Genomic DNA, 15915 nt, shown 5'->3' on the forward strand with positions numbered 1-15915 from the left:
GCTTATGCACTGCAGCGTTTCGATGATTCATTTTGTATGGCGTTGTGGTTGGGTGGACGGTTCACAAAGTCAATATGAGTACAAGATTAGGATATAACCGTATCCTTTAGCTTTTGCCGCAAACCATTGGAGGAGACTTTTTTTTTAAATTCTCTCTGTATCTGAACATCCAGATTACTTTGGCAATCCCTTGCCTGATTTGTTTTTGTGAATATCAGTTTTTTCAACTTAAGGTACTATCAGACGACATATATGTGCTGTCTGTTTTGTTATCCATGTGAATTGTCATATGTCTTCTGTCAGAGAGGAAAAGATCACTCAATATAGAAGGAAAAACTTAACTTTATTTTTGGTAACACATTTAGCATTTCTATATCTACATTTCATTATTAGTTTATAGGAAAAAAAGCTTATTTCACCACCCAGTAATCGGGGTCCATAATATAGTCTCTGGAAATATTGAATAACAAAAAAAGTATCATGTTATTATAATTCATTATAATTTTCTTCAACAAACCTTACCTTTTTGACTGTATTTCTTTTAATGAACTCTCAGCCAAATCTGATATTTTTCCTGCATTGCCTCCATACTCTTCGGTTAGCATTTCCCGAGGCACATAATTGTAAAGTGTTCCCAAGTTGTTAACATGAAAATGTGTCTTAAACAAAACATTTCTAAATTATTTATCCAATTTAAAGTTTAAACGTAATATACGAATTTACCATTTCAATCCATTCCTTTTTTAAAAATGGCTTCACCAAGCAAACAGCCTATTAATATACGAGGGACAATTTACGAGATGTAAGCCTTTGAGAGTACTAGGACAACATTTCTGTAGATATTTGATAGCAGCTGCCAAAATTGTGAAAGAAGTCTTGGCTGCATGTCTCATTGTTATGCCTTTCATATCTACAATTTGTATAACACCATTTACAATGTAGGGCTTGCCGTTCTCTACTACGTCAGGTAAAGATACACGATAGTCATAGAAGGTGAACAAGTACTTCACATCTTCGATATGGTGCATCTAAAAAAATTTACAATATAAAAGAGAAATTTTAATATAAAAATTAAAAAAAGAACAAATTGTTGGCAAAACTAGATTTTTGTTTGTTTTCAAAAAATGTTTTTTATTTTGTTATGATTTCCATCAGCTGTGATAAGTATGGTTCAAATCTGTCTATAACTTGATATAGCTGCCATATAAACCGATCTGGTATCTTGACTTCTAAGGCTTCTATAGGGCGTAATTCTTATACGTTTGGCTGAAATTTTGCATGAGGTGTTTTGCTATGACTTCCAAAAACTGTGCTATGTATGTTTCAAATCGGTACGTAACTTAATATAGCCCCCATATAAACCGATTTTGGATTTTGATTTCTTAAGCCACTAGAGGGCGCAATTCTTAACCGATATGGCTTACATTTTGTATAACAGAATCGATCTATAGCCCGATACAGATTTCATATAAACCGATCTCCCGATTATGCTTCTTGAGCCCCTACAAGGCGCAATTCTTATTCAAATGGACTGAAATATTACTCAATGACTTCAACTAAGGTCTTTAACATTCAATTCATTTCTGTTCTGAATCGGTCGATAACTTGATATATCTCCAATAGCATAAAAATGCTTATCCATTATTTTTTGTTTGCCTCAAAAGAGATAACGCGCAAAGAACACGACAAATGCGATCCATGGTGGAGGGAGGCCCGACCGAACATAGCACGCTCTTACTTGTTTTGTATTAATATATATCTACATAATATGTTATTGGATTTTTGGGAGATGTTGGCTGTCGGATTTTACTGCGCTTCACGAAAACGTTGAGCAATAAGACTCAACGTTTCACTCGAAAGGCCTGCTTCTACCTTTGCACTGCTCAATAATTAGTGAGTAGGTCGAGGCCCCTGGCTATACCGAAATCGCAATCACTTTCGCCTGCCAATGCATTTTGCACACAACTTTTTAAAAGGTTTTTATAGTTTTGCTCTTCTATTTGAAATAGAATCTAAAGCAAAAAACCATTGATGAAAAAAAAATATTTTTCTTTATATTTTTTCTCCTCTACCCGTTCTCACACGGCATATGTTTTACTAGTTTTTTTTCAATTTTCTCCCACTGTGCGTTGCAGTCATTAATAGCGATCTATTCATGCGTGCTTTTAGGAGTTGCAATAAAATTGTCTAATAAACCAAAAACAAATTTTAATTCCTTAAGTGTGGCCATTGTTATAATCACCACCATAGGATGATGGTATACTAAATACGTCTTTAACCTAATATAGCTCTCATAAAAACCGATCTTCATATTTAAGATTATGAGTCCCTGGAAGCTGCAATTGTTATCCGATTTGGATGAAATTTTTTATCTTCAAAAGTTAAATTTTTTCTATATAAAAAATGTATCAAAATTATTTTCTATAGAATCCTTTGTCAAAATTCTATTTCTATTAATATTTAGGTTTTTCATTAAATCGTTGCCTTTTTTTTGAAAAATTTCAACTGTAACCATAGCGTTGCACTCATTACTGGGGACTTATTCATGCAGACTCCGAAAAGCGTTGCATGCTTTTAGGAGTTGTAATAAAAATATCTGTCTAACCAACAACAAATTCAAATTTTTTAAGTGTGGGTATTGTTATACTCACCACCAAATAATGGGCGTTATACTAATCTAGTCATTCCGTTTGTAACACTACAAAATTTAGGACTACCGTCTATATATTTTTGATTGTCTTTACATTCTAAGTCGATTTAGCGATATCAGTCCGTCCGTCTGTCGAAATAACGATAGCAGTCGAGCGAATAACTATATCTGCTTGCAATTGTGCACATACCCGTCTTATTGATGTCGGTCATTGGAGATTGCAAGTGGGCCATATCGTAACCGATTTGAATATAGCTCCCTCATAAACCAATCTCCCGATTTGAGATTATGAGCCCCTGGAAGCTGCAATTATTATCCGTTTTGTTTGAAATTTTGCATATAATACTCGATTATTACATCCAATATGCATGATAAGTATGGTCCACATCGGTGTTCAACGAAATTTGCCTTCCATATAAATCGATATCCTGATAAGTCTCTAAGCAGCTTAAAATTTTGTCTAATTTGGCAAATTTTGAATTTTTGTACGCGTGGAACACAAGTTCCCCTCAACTAAGTTAATTTTTAGTGGATCCTTGCCGAATCTTAGGACCCACCAAACTTAGCACGTTTTTACTAGTTTTCCCATTATGTAAGGTGTTATAATATGAATAATTATGATTATTAATAATAGTGCAAAGTAGTAAAAGTTGTGGTAGTGTTAATTACCATATTTGCATCGGTACTTTTTAATTTGACAAGCGTTACTCGACTGTTATCGGTTGTCAAGCCAGGCAGGGTTACCATATGACTACAAAAAAGATAAAAAAGCGTTAAAATAAGGAATTTATCTTCGGGTATTCTTAAAATTTTACGAAAGCTCTGGGAACTTACAAAAATTCTGTAGATTGTTGAATGCTGTCACTATCCGGATCGCGGTTGAAAAACACATTGGGATGCTTGGAGCGAAAATGGTAATTGGCTTCTATTAACAATTTAGTCTCTTCCAAATTTCGGGATGCTCGATAGTAAAAGCGAGCTAGATATATGCGATCTGATAATAACAAGAAAATAACAAATAAGTAGAAGTATTATTAAATAATTTTAAAGAATTCTATACTCCTAGCTTATATTTAATGGATTTCGATAACATTTGCCTAAAACTCCATTAAATCATTCTTTGAAGTAAGTTATTATACCCTACATCACTACTGTAATACGGGGTTGTAAAACTTAGTTCCAGAAGGAAGAGAGATAGACCCATTGATTGTCGATCGACTCAGCATCACTTTCTGATACGGTTTTGCTATATCCATCTGTCTGTCCTTCTATCCATGTTAATTTGTGTACAAAGTATAGGTCGCACGCATTTCTCGTCCGATCGTCTCAATATTTCGAGAAAAAAAAAATGGAAAAAATGGGTTCAGATTTTGATATAGCTCCATATATATGTTCGTCCGCTTTGAAGTAATAATGCAATAAAATGGTCATTTGTTAACCGATTCTCTCGAAATTTGGCAGGAAGGAATTTTTTATGAATCTCGACATTACTGGTAAATTTCATAGAAATCGGTTTAGATTTTAATAAAACTAGAATTTTAAGTGTCACATTCAGGAGCGTACTGAGAAGGTTCACAGATGTTGGGCACTATGTTGACGGGCAGTAGGCTCGAAATGGGCCCTGAATCCGACGATAGTCCACTGGCTCTACAGGAGCGAGTTTAGGCCAATACTTACTTACGCACAGTGGGCCAAATGGCAAAAAAATTGGAAATAAGTCTACAACTTTTTATCTGTTGATTTTAGCCATACAAAATGTTCTAGACATTTGTAGAGGAGGACATAGGCTTTCAGAAAAGTGCTGTTGTTGGTCCATATCTTTAATACAGGGTGAGCTACAGGGTGTCAAAGTTGACCACTTTTGACTTCTCCAAGCTTCTGGGGGCCATAACTTTTGATCTACTCAACCGATTTACATGATTTAGGACTCTAGAGAAAGAGCTTGACAAGATCTAAAAAACTTATGCATAAAGTACCATGCCATCGTGTACTGTTAAGGAGTTATGAATTGTTTAATTTTAAAATATGAAAATTTGGCCTTGGTTTTTTTCAGTGTTTTTTAAATAACTCCGTCAATTTTAAAGCTATAAACTTCATACTTCACACAAATTATGCCAGCATATGTGTGCATAAAATACAAAAGGAATCACGTGAATATCTTTGGCGGTTTAAAAATGGCATCGTTTTCAATATGAAAAATATTTTTTTTGTCAAAAAATTGCAAAATTTTTCAAAAAAGATACTCCCATTTCCTTTAAGTTTTCGCAAACTTTGGCCATCAAAGCATTATCATTTCTTTCCATTTTCACAAAGTCGAGGTATTAAGAAAAGTTTTAAGTGCTAATTTGGCTAATTTCGATATCAAACAACACCGTTATCTTAAGACCAAAATGGCCAATTTTTTTACTAAACTTCAAAAGTTTCTCACTGGAAAAAAAGTTCCACGGGGATTTTTTCGCTTTTTTTGAACTTAAATGAAAGCTTAAAATGTTCCCAACATTTTAAGGTATGTCTCGCCATATCCTAGCCATAAATGAGATCGTAGCGATCAAAATACTGAAAAAAGTCAATTTTCAAGTAGTGCTATATTCATTGCTAAAAAACAAGTATTACGTCACATTTTATTGCAAAGATGTTAAATAAACTTTTATTTGGTAACACTTCTTCTACAAAACACAAAAAGAATCATGGAAATATCTCTATTCTATTCCATTTTATGGAACCGGCAATAAAAAAGTCAATTTTTCAAAAAAGTCGAATTTCCCAAATTTTGTTTTTGTTGTCCTAATTGCACATGACACACTATAGCCATATTTACGCAACATACCTTATCGTAAAGGAAATTTTCATACCTTTCCAACGATGTATAAAACATTTCTCAACTCGGATTCTATCTACTCTAAAATTCATTTACACTTCATTAAACTCTATATAAAAATGTCTATTTGTGAAATGGAACCTTATATGGGGCCTACACTAAAACATTGATAGATTTGCCCAGGGTTTACAATACAAATGTGTTAGAATAAAAAAAGGTCTCCTGCCAAAGTTTAAAAAAATTGGAATAAAAATATGTGTTTTAGAGCGAAAACACTTCGCATCGGCGTGCGTTTGTATAGTACCTACATCTATTTTTAATGTAAGCTGATGATTTTTGAATAAAAAGTAACCTAGAAATATACCTGCATATATATATATATTTGTGTTAAGATTTGATGCAGACAAATGTTACCTGTTTCGCTATGTCGAATTCCCAGGAAATCCACCGTATCAATGAATGTGAAAAAACCTACCCATAAAAAATTCATTGTCATTTTTTTTAACCAAATTCGAGTCCAGGTAAATAATTATAGAAGAGTAAGTAAAAAGAGGCACTTTGGACCCCTTTTTACGATTGCGTCTGATACCTGAAATGGGTCATTAATTGTGAATATATTGCATAAATATTTGAACAAAATCCAAATTTTCTTCATTATATTTTGTAGAGGCGTAAAGGACATTTATAAGTTATGGAAGTCATACTGAAGTATTCCACTCTTTCGAAAATTGTATGGGACATCAAAAATGATTCCAAATCATACACGGAGTCATTTAAGGAACTTGTTTACACTTTGGACCACATATATGGAATAAGGCTAAATAAAGACGCTTTAGACAAACTTGAAAAATTCTACAAATCATTTGAGAGAAGGTTGCCAGAATGTTCATTCGCAAAAATCAAGTTTTTCAAAATGTATGAGAAGTGGCTGAAATCGGATCTACTTATTGAAATTAAACCGCTGATTCCCGGCCGGCCTAGCAAAGCATACGACGAAGTTACGGAGAAAACCAAAAAGAAAAAACAAGAGGAACTATTGGCGGCACATCCGCCAAATTTAATAAAAGATACGTTCAAAACAGCATTGTTAAAAACACAACCAAAAAATGTTGGACGAATTGTCGATGTTTTACCATTAGAACTAAATGGCTACCAAAAATATGTGACGATATAGATAAGGACGATCCCGATGCCATTCAAATTAAAGAGCTTTTAAATTTTGATACCTTAGATTATTTGGTAGAGAATAAAATCAAATAATACAAAACTAAAATGCTTTTTTATTTTGGGAGTAGCTAATATACATATAAACGCACGCCGATGCGAAGTGTTTTCGCTCTAAAACACATATTTTTATTCCAATTTTTTTAAACTTTGGCAGGAGACCTTTTTTTATTCTAACACATTTGTATTGTAAACCCTGGGCAAATCTATCAATGTTTTAGTGTAGGCCCCATATAAGGTTCCATTTCACAAATAGACATTTTTATATAGAGTTTAATGAAGTGTAAATGAATTTTAGAGTAGATAGAATCCGAGTTGAGAAATGTTTTATACATTGTTGGAAAGGTATGAAAATTTCCTTTACGATAAGGTATGTTGCGTAAATATGGCTATAGTGTGTCATGTGCAATTAGGACAACAAAAACAAAATTTGGGAAATTCGACTTTTTTGAAAAATTGACTTTTTTATTGCCGGTTCCATAAAATGGAATAGAATAGAGATATTTCCATGATTCTTTTTGTGTTTTGTAGAAGAAGTGTTACCAAATAAAAGTTTATTTAACATCTTTGCAATAAAATGTGACGTAATACTTGTTTTTTAGCAATGAATATAGCACTACTTGAAAATTGACTTTTTTCAGTATTTTGATCGCTACGATCTCATTTATGGCTAGGATATGGCGAGACATACCTTAAAATGTTGGGAACATTTTAAGCTTTCATTTAAGTTCAAAAAAAGCGAAAAAATCCCCGTGGAACTTTTTTTCCAGTGAGAAACTTTTGAAGTTTAGTAAAAAAATTGGCCATTTTGGTCTTAAGATAACGGTGTTGTTTGATATCGAAATTAGCCAAATTAGCACTTAAAACTTTTCTTAATACCTCGACTTTGTGAAAATGGAAAGAAATGATAATGCTTTGACGGCCAAAGTTTGCGAAAACTTAAAGGAAATGGGAGTATCTTTTTTGAAAAATTTTGCAATTTTTTGACAAAAAAAATATTTTTCATATTGAAAACGATGCCATTTTTAAACCGCCAAAGATATTCACGTGATTCCTTTTGTATTTTATGCACACATATGCTGGCATAATTTGTGTGAAGTATGAAGTTTATAGCTTTAAAATTGACGGAGTTATTTAAAAAACACTGAAAAAAACCAAGGCCAAATTTTCATATTTTAAAATTAAACAATTCATAACTCCTTAACAGTACACGATGGCATGGTACTTTATGCATAAGTTTTTTAGATCTTGTCAAGCTCTTTCTCTAGAGTCCTAAATCATGTAAATCGGTTGAGTAGATCAAAAGTTATGGCCCCCAGAAGCTTGGAGAAGTCAAAAGTGGTCAACTTTGACACCCTGTAGCTCACCCTGTATTAAAGATATGGACCAACAACAGCACTTTTCTGAAAGCCTATGTCCTCCTCTACAAATGTCTAGAACATTTTGTATGGCTAAAATCAACAGATAAAAAGTTGTAGACTTATTTCCAATTTTTTTGCCATTTGGCCCACTGTGTTACGTCTCAGTAGTTTGTTGGACTGCCATGGAGAAAAAGTGAAACATAAGGACCATACATCAGGTTCAGAAAACATGTAGTCTTGGCATAGGCGGAGAGATAAGGACCACGGCCACTAGGGCACTGGAGACTATTCTGAATATCCCTATGTCCGATTGACATATAGATTAAGTGTGACGCAGCCACTGCGGCTATGCGACTTAAGGCGATGGGAGAATGGATTGAGGATGGGAGCTGCTCATACCATCGCGGTATAATCGAAGCGACGATAGGAAACCTGGAAGGAAGGGAAGAGGATTCCGATCGTATACCCGAGATGAACCTTGAAGTCGAGTGCGAGGCACTGCTGCCATCGGCACAGTCTTGGATTGACGGAACCCTAGTATTGCCATCTGGAAGATCTTGTTACACGAATGAATCAAAGCTAGAGGACAATGTGGGCCTGTGGTTTACATTGAGAACACAGGGACTGAGATCTGTTTTAGACTGCCTGACCATAATACGGACCTGCAGGCGGAAATCCGGGCGATCACGGAATGCGTGAGGTAGTGTGGTGCTAACGCGAGGACGTCGAATGTGAACATCTTTACCGACAGTAAAATTGCCATAAGGGTAAGGTCACGAACAGTCTTGCAGTATAAGAAGGAGATTAACGCCTTCTCTGAGGATGGCAAAATCCGCATCGTTTGGGTGCCGGGCCATAACGGAAAAGGGGAAATGAAAGGGCAGACAATTTGGCGGTGAAGGCCAGAGGACTGCCGTCAATAAACTTGGTTAACCCAAAGCCTTTCGGGTCGACGCAGTCCGAGTTAAGGGAGTGGGCGACGAATGCGCATGCAACATTGTGGAATAGCGAAACGGTCGCTAAGACCGCAAAATCTTATGGGGGGACCCAGATCGTGAGAAGACTAGGCTATTACTGAAAGGAAGTAAGAAGCAGGTCAGTATAGCTATTGGTATCATAACGGGACACATAGGACATATGTGTCATACCATGTGTAGGGCATGCGGGGAAGATGATGAGACGTTGGAGCATTTCCTTTGTTATTGCCCTGTTCAACAGATTTCGTGTTCAACAGATACCGGTACTTAGATGGAGACACAATATCAGACTTTAACCAACTTGGGGGAGTGGTATTGAAAACAATTAAGGGTTTTGTAAGTAGCACGGAATTTCTAAGCTAAAATTTCCTTTTAAGAGGTTACTTTATAGTTTTTAGAGCGCACAACAAGCCGATTACTGGCTTAGGTGTATGCCCATAGTGGCATGGGCGGATTAATATCTGGACCCTCTTTTCAACCTAACCTAACCTTAGTATAGCTGCCATATATGTATATCGCCCGATTTTCACTTCTAGAGTCACACTTGCAGTGACCAATCTCAAAAAATTTTGCACCACGCTTTCCACGGCGACTATCCGGCTGGAACATTGAGGTCCGATGTTCATTGTGTGGTGTTCTTTGTTGTCACGAGAAGCTTAGCTGCCAGCTACCAGGCGCGTCTACAGGTTACGGATTGCGGAATGCTCCATACGGAGTAGCTGCAAAGGCAGTCGAGGACAATCAGCGGTATCGAGTGGAGAGTCTCAGTGAGAGGTCGGGTGGCACCGACTCTTGCACAAATACTGAGTGTCTTTGATGCTCGATAGGACAGGGAGAGTTAATGGCACCTTTAATTAACCAATGGCCACCCTGTTCCCGCAGCGAGCTTGCTCGCCTACAAGAGCTTGACGAGGATCCAACCTCCACATGAAACAACATCTACCACAATATCTAAGATGTTTAGTCGAAATCGGTTCTGATTTCGGTATAGCTCCCATATATACATGTTCGTCAGATTTTAGGTAATTTGCAATAATGTTGTCATATGTTAACCGTAGTTATTACAGTTTGAACATATTTGCTCGAAATTTGATACGAATTATTTATTAACCCATCTGAAAACATCCGGCGAGGGCCATCAAAATTGGTTTAGAATTAAATACAGCATTTTGCACTTAAAGGGTAGGTGTAGGGTATTATACAATACAAGCGGAACCACCGGCTTGCCTCTCCTTGCTGGTTAGTTCTGCGAAAGTCTTATTGTAAAAAGGTCACGGTTCTGAGAGGCTGAGTATCTGAGAGGCTTTCCGAGGTGTCTTCTGGATTTGCTACGAGTATTTTTATTCTCTGATGTTGACAACCCACGCAAATGATTTGAGGCACATGATTTTTGAATCTGCAGCAGTAGTGTCTGAACTTTATACAGAGAAGAAACCGCAGTCACCGCCATATGATAAATGTAATGGATTCGTAGTGGTGTCAACACCGAGAGTTAAAGCGTGACATGAGTTTGATTTAATCCAGTGGATGCGGGGCTAGTCTAAATTTGCATTAAAAACAAACACTTCTATATTAGTCTCATAGGTGCCCATGTCCCGAACAATTGGTCGAACAGACCAAGACTATAAGTATTCTATGAGCGCCTATGATGCTGAACGCCTGGGTTCAAATCCCGGCATGAACATCAGAAAGTGTTTTTAGAGACGGTTTTCGCCTTTCTTATGTTGGCTACATTTGTCACGTTTTCTGCCATGTTAAAACTTCTTCTGTCGGCAGTACAAATGGAGGACCCTTATCATTGAGCTTAAACATTAATCGGTTTGGAGTATTGATATGAGAGAATGTTTATGGGAAATTAAGTAGTAGTAATATGAGCACTTAGAGAGAACGCTGGGACATCAAAATCGTGCTAGGATATGTTAGTGTCAAAAAAATTAAGAGATTGAAGCTAACAGACTTTGCCGTGACAAAACATTTTAGTTACCTGCATCAGATTTCACCATAATGAATTCACATGTTGCCCCCTGATCATAAAAGAAAAATCGAGATGGTTATCAGTCAGTCTGAAATCTGGAAGTCTGTCCTAATGTAGTGACAATAAAGGAACTCTGCTAACACACAGAGATAGGGAAAGGAAATTTTTTCAGCAATTGGTAGCCGATGGTGGTGGTAACAAGGATACCACAGAACTAATACCTGAATCATTCATTGAAAGTATATCGCCTAGTCAGCATGAGGTCATCGTAGCAGTAACCAAACTCAAAAACAACATGGTAGCAGAAACCGATGGGTTAGCAGATGAACTATTTTAGACTGGAGGCGACACTTAGTCAGAAGAAGTCGTCGTAGTAGTTACCCAACTGAAGAACAACAAGGCAGCAGAAACCGATGGGTTAACAGATGAGGCGTAGGCATTAGCTCTTTGCCACAATCTGATTAGAAGTATGCATGGTCTATGACTGAGACGTCCGCATACCATGCCCCTTACACAATAAAGCATGGAATACAGTTTAGCTCAAGCACATGGAAACAAGTCCTATTTCCATTGTATACCAGATACTTTTAAGCATAGTGTGTGAGACCATAAAATCTGAAGTCAATGAGGTTGGAAGGCCTTTACAATGCAGTTTTAGACTTGGTATTTTTATCATTGTTCATACACTACTGAGATATTCATACTGCTCCAAATCAGGTAATATTAAAAAGGGTTATTTAAACAGTTTGGTCAGAGAACTACAAATCTTTTTGAACTTCTTCTCCACAGACCTTATACCGTCATTCAGACGGGGACAGTCTCACAAGCCATATTAGCTGTTAAACTATTGATAAAATTAACTCTTTGGCCATTAGTCTTTGGCTATAGATTTCGCACAAAAATTCAAGACTAATTAACAGCTCCTCACTTTTAGAATTCAAATGTCTTTTTTTTACATTTTATTTTCAGTTCACTATTTTTTTTTTATTTCTTTCACTTTTTGAAGAACGCACCAATTTTCTTTGGCAATTTTTCGTTGGCTTCAAACCATTGCTGTAGTCGATTGAGATGACTTTCAAGTTCGATGCTACCGTAAACTTCCAACATTTGGATTAAATTTTTTTGTTTTTCTAATTTTTTGTATAATTTTTGCAAACAACCCGTAGAAGGTTGTGTTTTAAACTGAATGCAGTCCGACGCTTTACTGAGATCTTTTTGACAAAATTGTCTTAAAGTGTTTCGGTTTTTGTGGGATTCTCCCTTACAAAATGTTTATGCAAATTTTATGAGATATGCTAATCTCTTTGAATGGTCGCGCGAGACTTAAAAAAAACAATTAATTACTTTTATATATTTAGTCCAAAAATTCCAAAAATAGTGGGGTCAAGATGAAATTGAGAATACACCGAAAAAAAAATGTGTTACAATTAAATAAAAAAAATAAATGACTAACAATCAAGCAGTTCAAGTGCGTGAAATGAAATTAAAAATGAAATTCAATTATTTTTATATTTGTTTCGTAAAATTTTTAAAGAAAAAATTTTCTAAAGTAAAGTTTTTATAAAAGATTTTGAAAATCCTATAATTTTAGACAATTTTGCCAACATTTTATTTTATCTGGAAATTATGTCAAAATTGTTTTGAAAATTTTTTCAAATTATTTTTTTTTTGAAAAATTTATATTATTTTTATAAAATAAACATTTTGCCAATATTTTATTTTTATCGAAAATATGGCTGTGCCTTCTTTAACTTTCTAATATCTTTTAATGGTGGGGACACTTCGCCCTGTATGTTGAATTCGTACCACTGTAGCCCATATCCGCCTATGACGCTAAACGCCTGCGTTTGAATCCTGGCGAGAACATCGTCGGAAAAATTGAAAGCGGTGCTTATCCTCTCCCCAAAGTGGTGTCGCACTCCGCACGCCGTGCTGACTTGGCTATAAAATAGGTCCCTTATCATTGAGTTTAAAATTGAGAGGGGCACAAATATGGATATCAAATTCATGCTCCACTTCCAAATTCCTTTATTATGAGCCCCAGTTTGCTATGGTCGATATCAAAAAATTATAAAGGCTATGTTTCCTTCCGCACAAACCGACACAATCTGTGAGCATTTTAAGAAAATCAGTTACGCCGTTTTTGATTCTACGGAACAAACAAAGGAATTGAGTCCCATATAGTCATGATAGGTCTTATGCCCATTTGGGGCGTTTTTGGGAGTTGGGGTGATCCCCAATACTTCGATCTGATATTGTAAGCCAGATTCGTTATCGTCTCCCGAATATATTTCTTTTGAGCCCCATATCGACATGAACGTCCAATATGTCTGTTTGGAGGAGTTTTGGGGCTGGGGTGGCCCGGTGGTTACTTTGACCCAATTTTTATACCATATTCGTATTCTACTCTCCAATACCTTTCATTTGATGCCCATGTTGTCCCGATCGGTTCACTTTTGATTTTGGTTGGTGTTTTTGGCATAAAGGGGAGGGTCCGCCCCATTCCGATATCAAAAAATTATATAGCCTATGTTTCCTTCCAGACCAACCTACACAATCTATGAAAATTTCAATGTATTGGGTTCAGCCGTTTTTGAGCCTATACGGAACAAAGAAACAAACCAACAAACAAACTCAAATTTGTTTTTTTATATAAGACTAGCTGGACAGGGCTCGCTCCGCTGCGCCTTCCTTCACTCCCTTTTTTTATCTGAGCCCTATACTGGCACGGTCAGGAAAAAGGTCCTGTTTGGGGGTGCTGGTACGGCCTTTCAGATATTTCACCTCAATTTAGATATCTATTTCGTTCACCAAATACTATTCATTTGAGCCTTATATTGCTGTGGTCGCTAAATATATCCGGTATGGGGGTCGCCCATATATCAGATGCGTGATCTAGTCTCAAATACCTTTCATTTGAGCATTATTGGTTTATATTTCCATTTGGCGTGTTTTGGAGGTGGCGAGCCCCCCTAAATAAGGATATCAAATTATTGTTTTTGAGTTACTATAAACAAACTAAATTTCACTTAAATCGCCCCACCCATCTCCGTGATCTGGCGTTTTTGAAAAAAGGTGAGGGGATGGTTCGCCCATTTATGTTTGGATTTTAGATCTACATCATTCCCTTGGTTTTGGTGGTGGATTGGAGTAGACAAACTCTTTGCCCCGAAAGTAGATATCAGATTCATACTCTACTCCCAAAAACCACATTTGAGCTACATTTTGGTGTTGCCAGCACCTATGTGTGGTTCAAGGGGAGTTTATGAGATGAGTCGTCACTGAAACACTTGGCCATAATATAGATATCAGATTTGAGCCACTGTTTGCCATAATCCATAAACATGTTCAGTTTGAGATGTATATAGGGTGGGGCGGCCATCCCTGAAATATATCAGCTTCGTGCTCTACTGTTAAATGCCATTTATTTGAGCCGCAATGCAATTGGTTAAGGGGGTGAGACTGCCCCCAAACACTTGGTCTCAAAATTGGATATCAAATTCATTTTCTATTATCAAAACATTTTAGCCCCTTATTGCCATGTCCTTCATGACAGTTTGGTGTTCTTGTTATTGGGGGTCGGTTCCCGCGACGCTAAGACTCAAAAGACAATTTATTTGAGTCCTTTATTGTCGCGATCAGCATGTCCTGCTGAACGTCGGAACGTAACCCAGATACTTGAATTCTTATATCAACATTCGATTCAAGCTCTACTGTCATAGACCTTTCATTTAATTGCCATATTATTTCAATCGAACTACACCTCTTATTGAAGGGTTTAACATTTCTGTGTCAGATTTGTACTCTACTTTTAAATATCTTTCATTTAATACCTATTTTACCCAAAGAGTTAAAAGTGTCCTGTGGGGAACCCCCAGGCACTAAAGGTGACATTTGTATTCCAAGTACGTACTCTACTCTTAAATACCTCTCATTTGATACACTTATTGCCCAAGGCGGTAAAAGTGTCCTGTTAGGTAGAGTTTTTTGGGACGTCCCGACACTACGAGTGATATTTTTATGCCAAATTCGAACTCTACTCTTAAATACCTTTCATTTGATACCCATATTGCCGTAATCGGCAAACATGTCCGTTTGGTTGGGTTTTTGGGTGGGGCGTCCCCCCAGCTCATTTGACCGCAAAGTTCTATACCAATTTTGTGTTTCTGGGTCACCATAAGGCGACATACATAATTTTGCTTAAATCGGTACACCCATCTCAGAGATCTGGGGTTTTTGAAAATTGAGGAAAAGGGTAGGGTCCAGGGATAAGATTCGTACTCTACTATCGTGGACCTTTAGTTGAATCCCATTTTGTCCCGATCAACCGATATATCGTATTGAAGGGTATTTAGTGGATGGGCGATCCCAAGACTCTTATCTTGGGATCGCCCATCTTAGAATTGTATACCACATTTATAGTCTACTCCCTAAGACCTTTTTTTTTGATACCCATTTTGTAATTATGGTCATACATGCCTGTTTTGGGGGATTTTGCGATTTGGGAGGTCTTGTAGATGTCTCATACCAGATTCGTACTCTACTTCCAATTTGCTTTCATTTGATTCCCATGTTGGCCCAATTGGTAAATATATAATTTTTGGGATGTTTTTTGGAGTGGGCGGCCCACAGCACTTGGTGTAAAATTTTTATATCTACTCTTAAATACCTTTCATTTGATAGCCATTTTGTCCCAATCGGTTGGTTCATTTGGTTGGGTTTTTGGGTGGGGCGTCCAATTTTTGTGTTTCTGGGTTATTATGAGGCGGCATCCAAATTTTTATTAAATCGGTACCCCCATCTCCGAGATCTGGCGTTTTTGAAAATTGTGGTAAGGGGGAGCGTAGTTTTAAGAAAATTTTATCATTTATCAGAGTTCATAGGAACTTTTCTATCGAAAATCTTTACAA

The 15915-nt window shown here is 36.6% G+C and overlaps 2 protein-coding genes across 2 annotated transcripts in view; one reads left to right on the plus strand and one right to left on the minus strand.

Annotated features, from left to right (window-relative positions):
* LOC106091357 (uncharacterized) overlaps positions 1–15915 on the plus strand; it is a 134841-nt gene that overhangs the window by 92563 nt on the left and 26363 nt on the right. The gene's annotated exons all lie outside the window — the stretch shown is intronic.
* On the minus strand, positions 370–15738 carry LOC106091356 (uncharacterized). Its single transcript, XM_013257850.2, has 6 exons — positions 15675–15738; positions 3485–3644; positions 3320–3401; positions 724–1028; positions 523–659; positions 370–450 (listed from the first exon to the last, which is right to left on the minus strand). Exons 1-4 carry the CDS (start codon positions 15679–15681, stop codon positions 756–758), a joined length of 522 nt encoding a protein of 173 aa, XP_013113304.2. The 5' UTR covers positions 15682–15738; the 3' UTR covers positions 370–450; positions 523–659; positions 724–755.

The sequence above is a fragment of the Stomoxys calcitrans genome, chromosome 4, assembly GCF_963082655.1.
Source record: "Stomoxys calcitrans chromosome 4, idStoCalc2.1, whole genome shotgun sequence".
NCBI classification, from domain to species: domain Eukaryota; kingdom Metazoa; phylum Arthropoda; class Insecta; order Diptera; family Muscidae; genus Stomoxys; species Stomoxys calcitrans.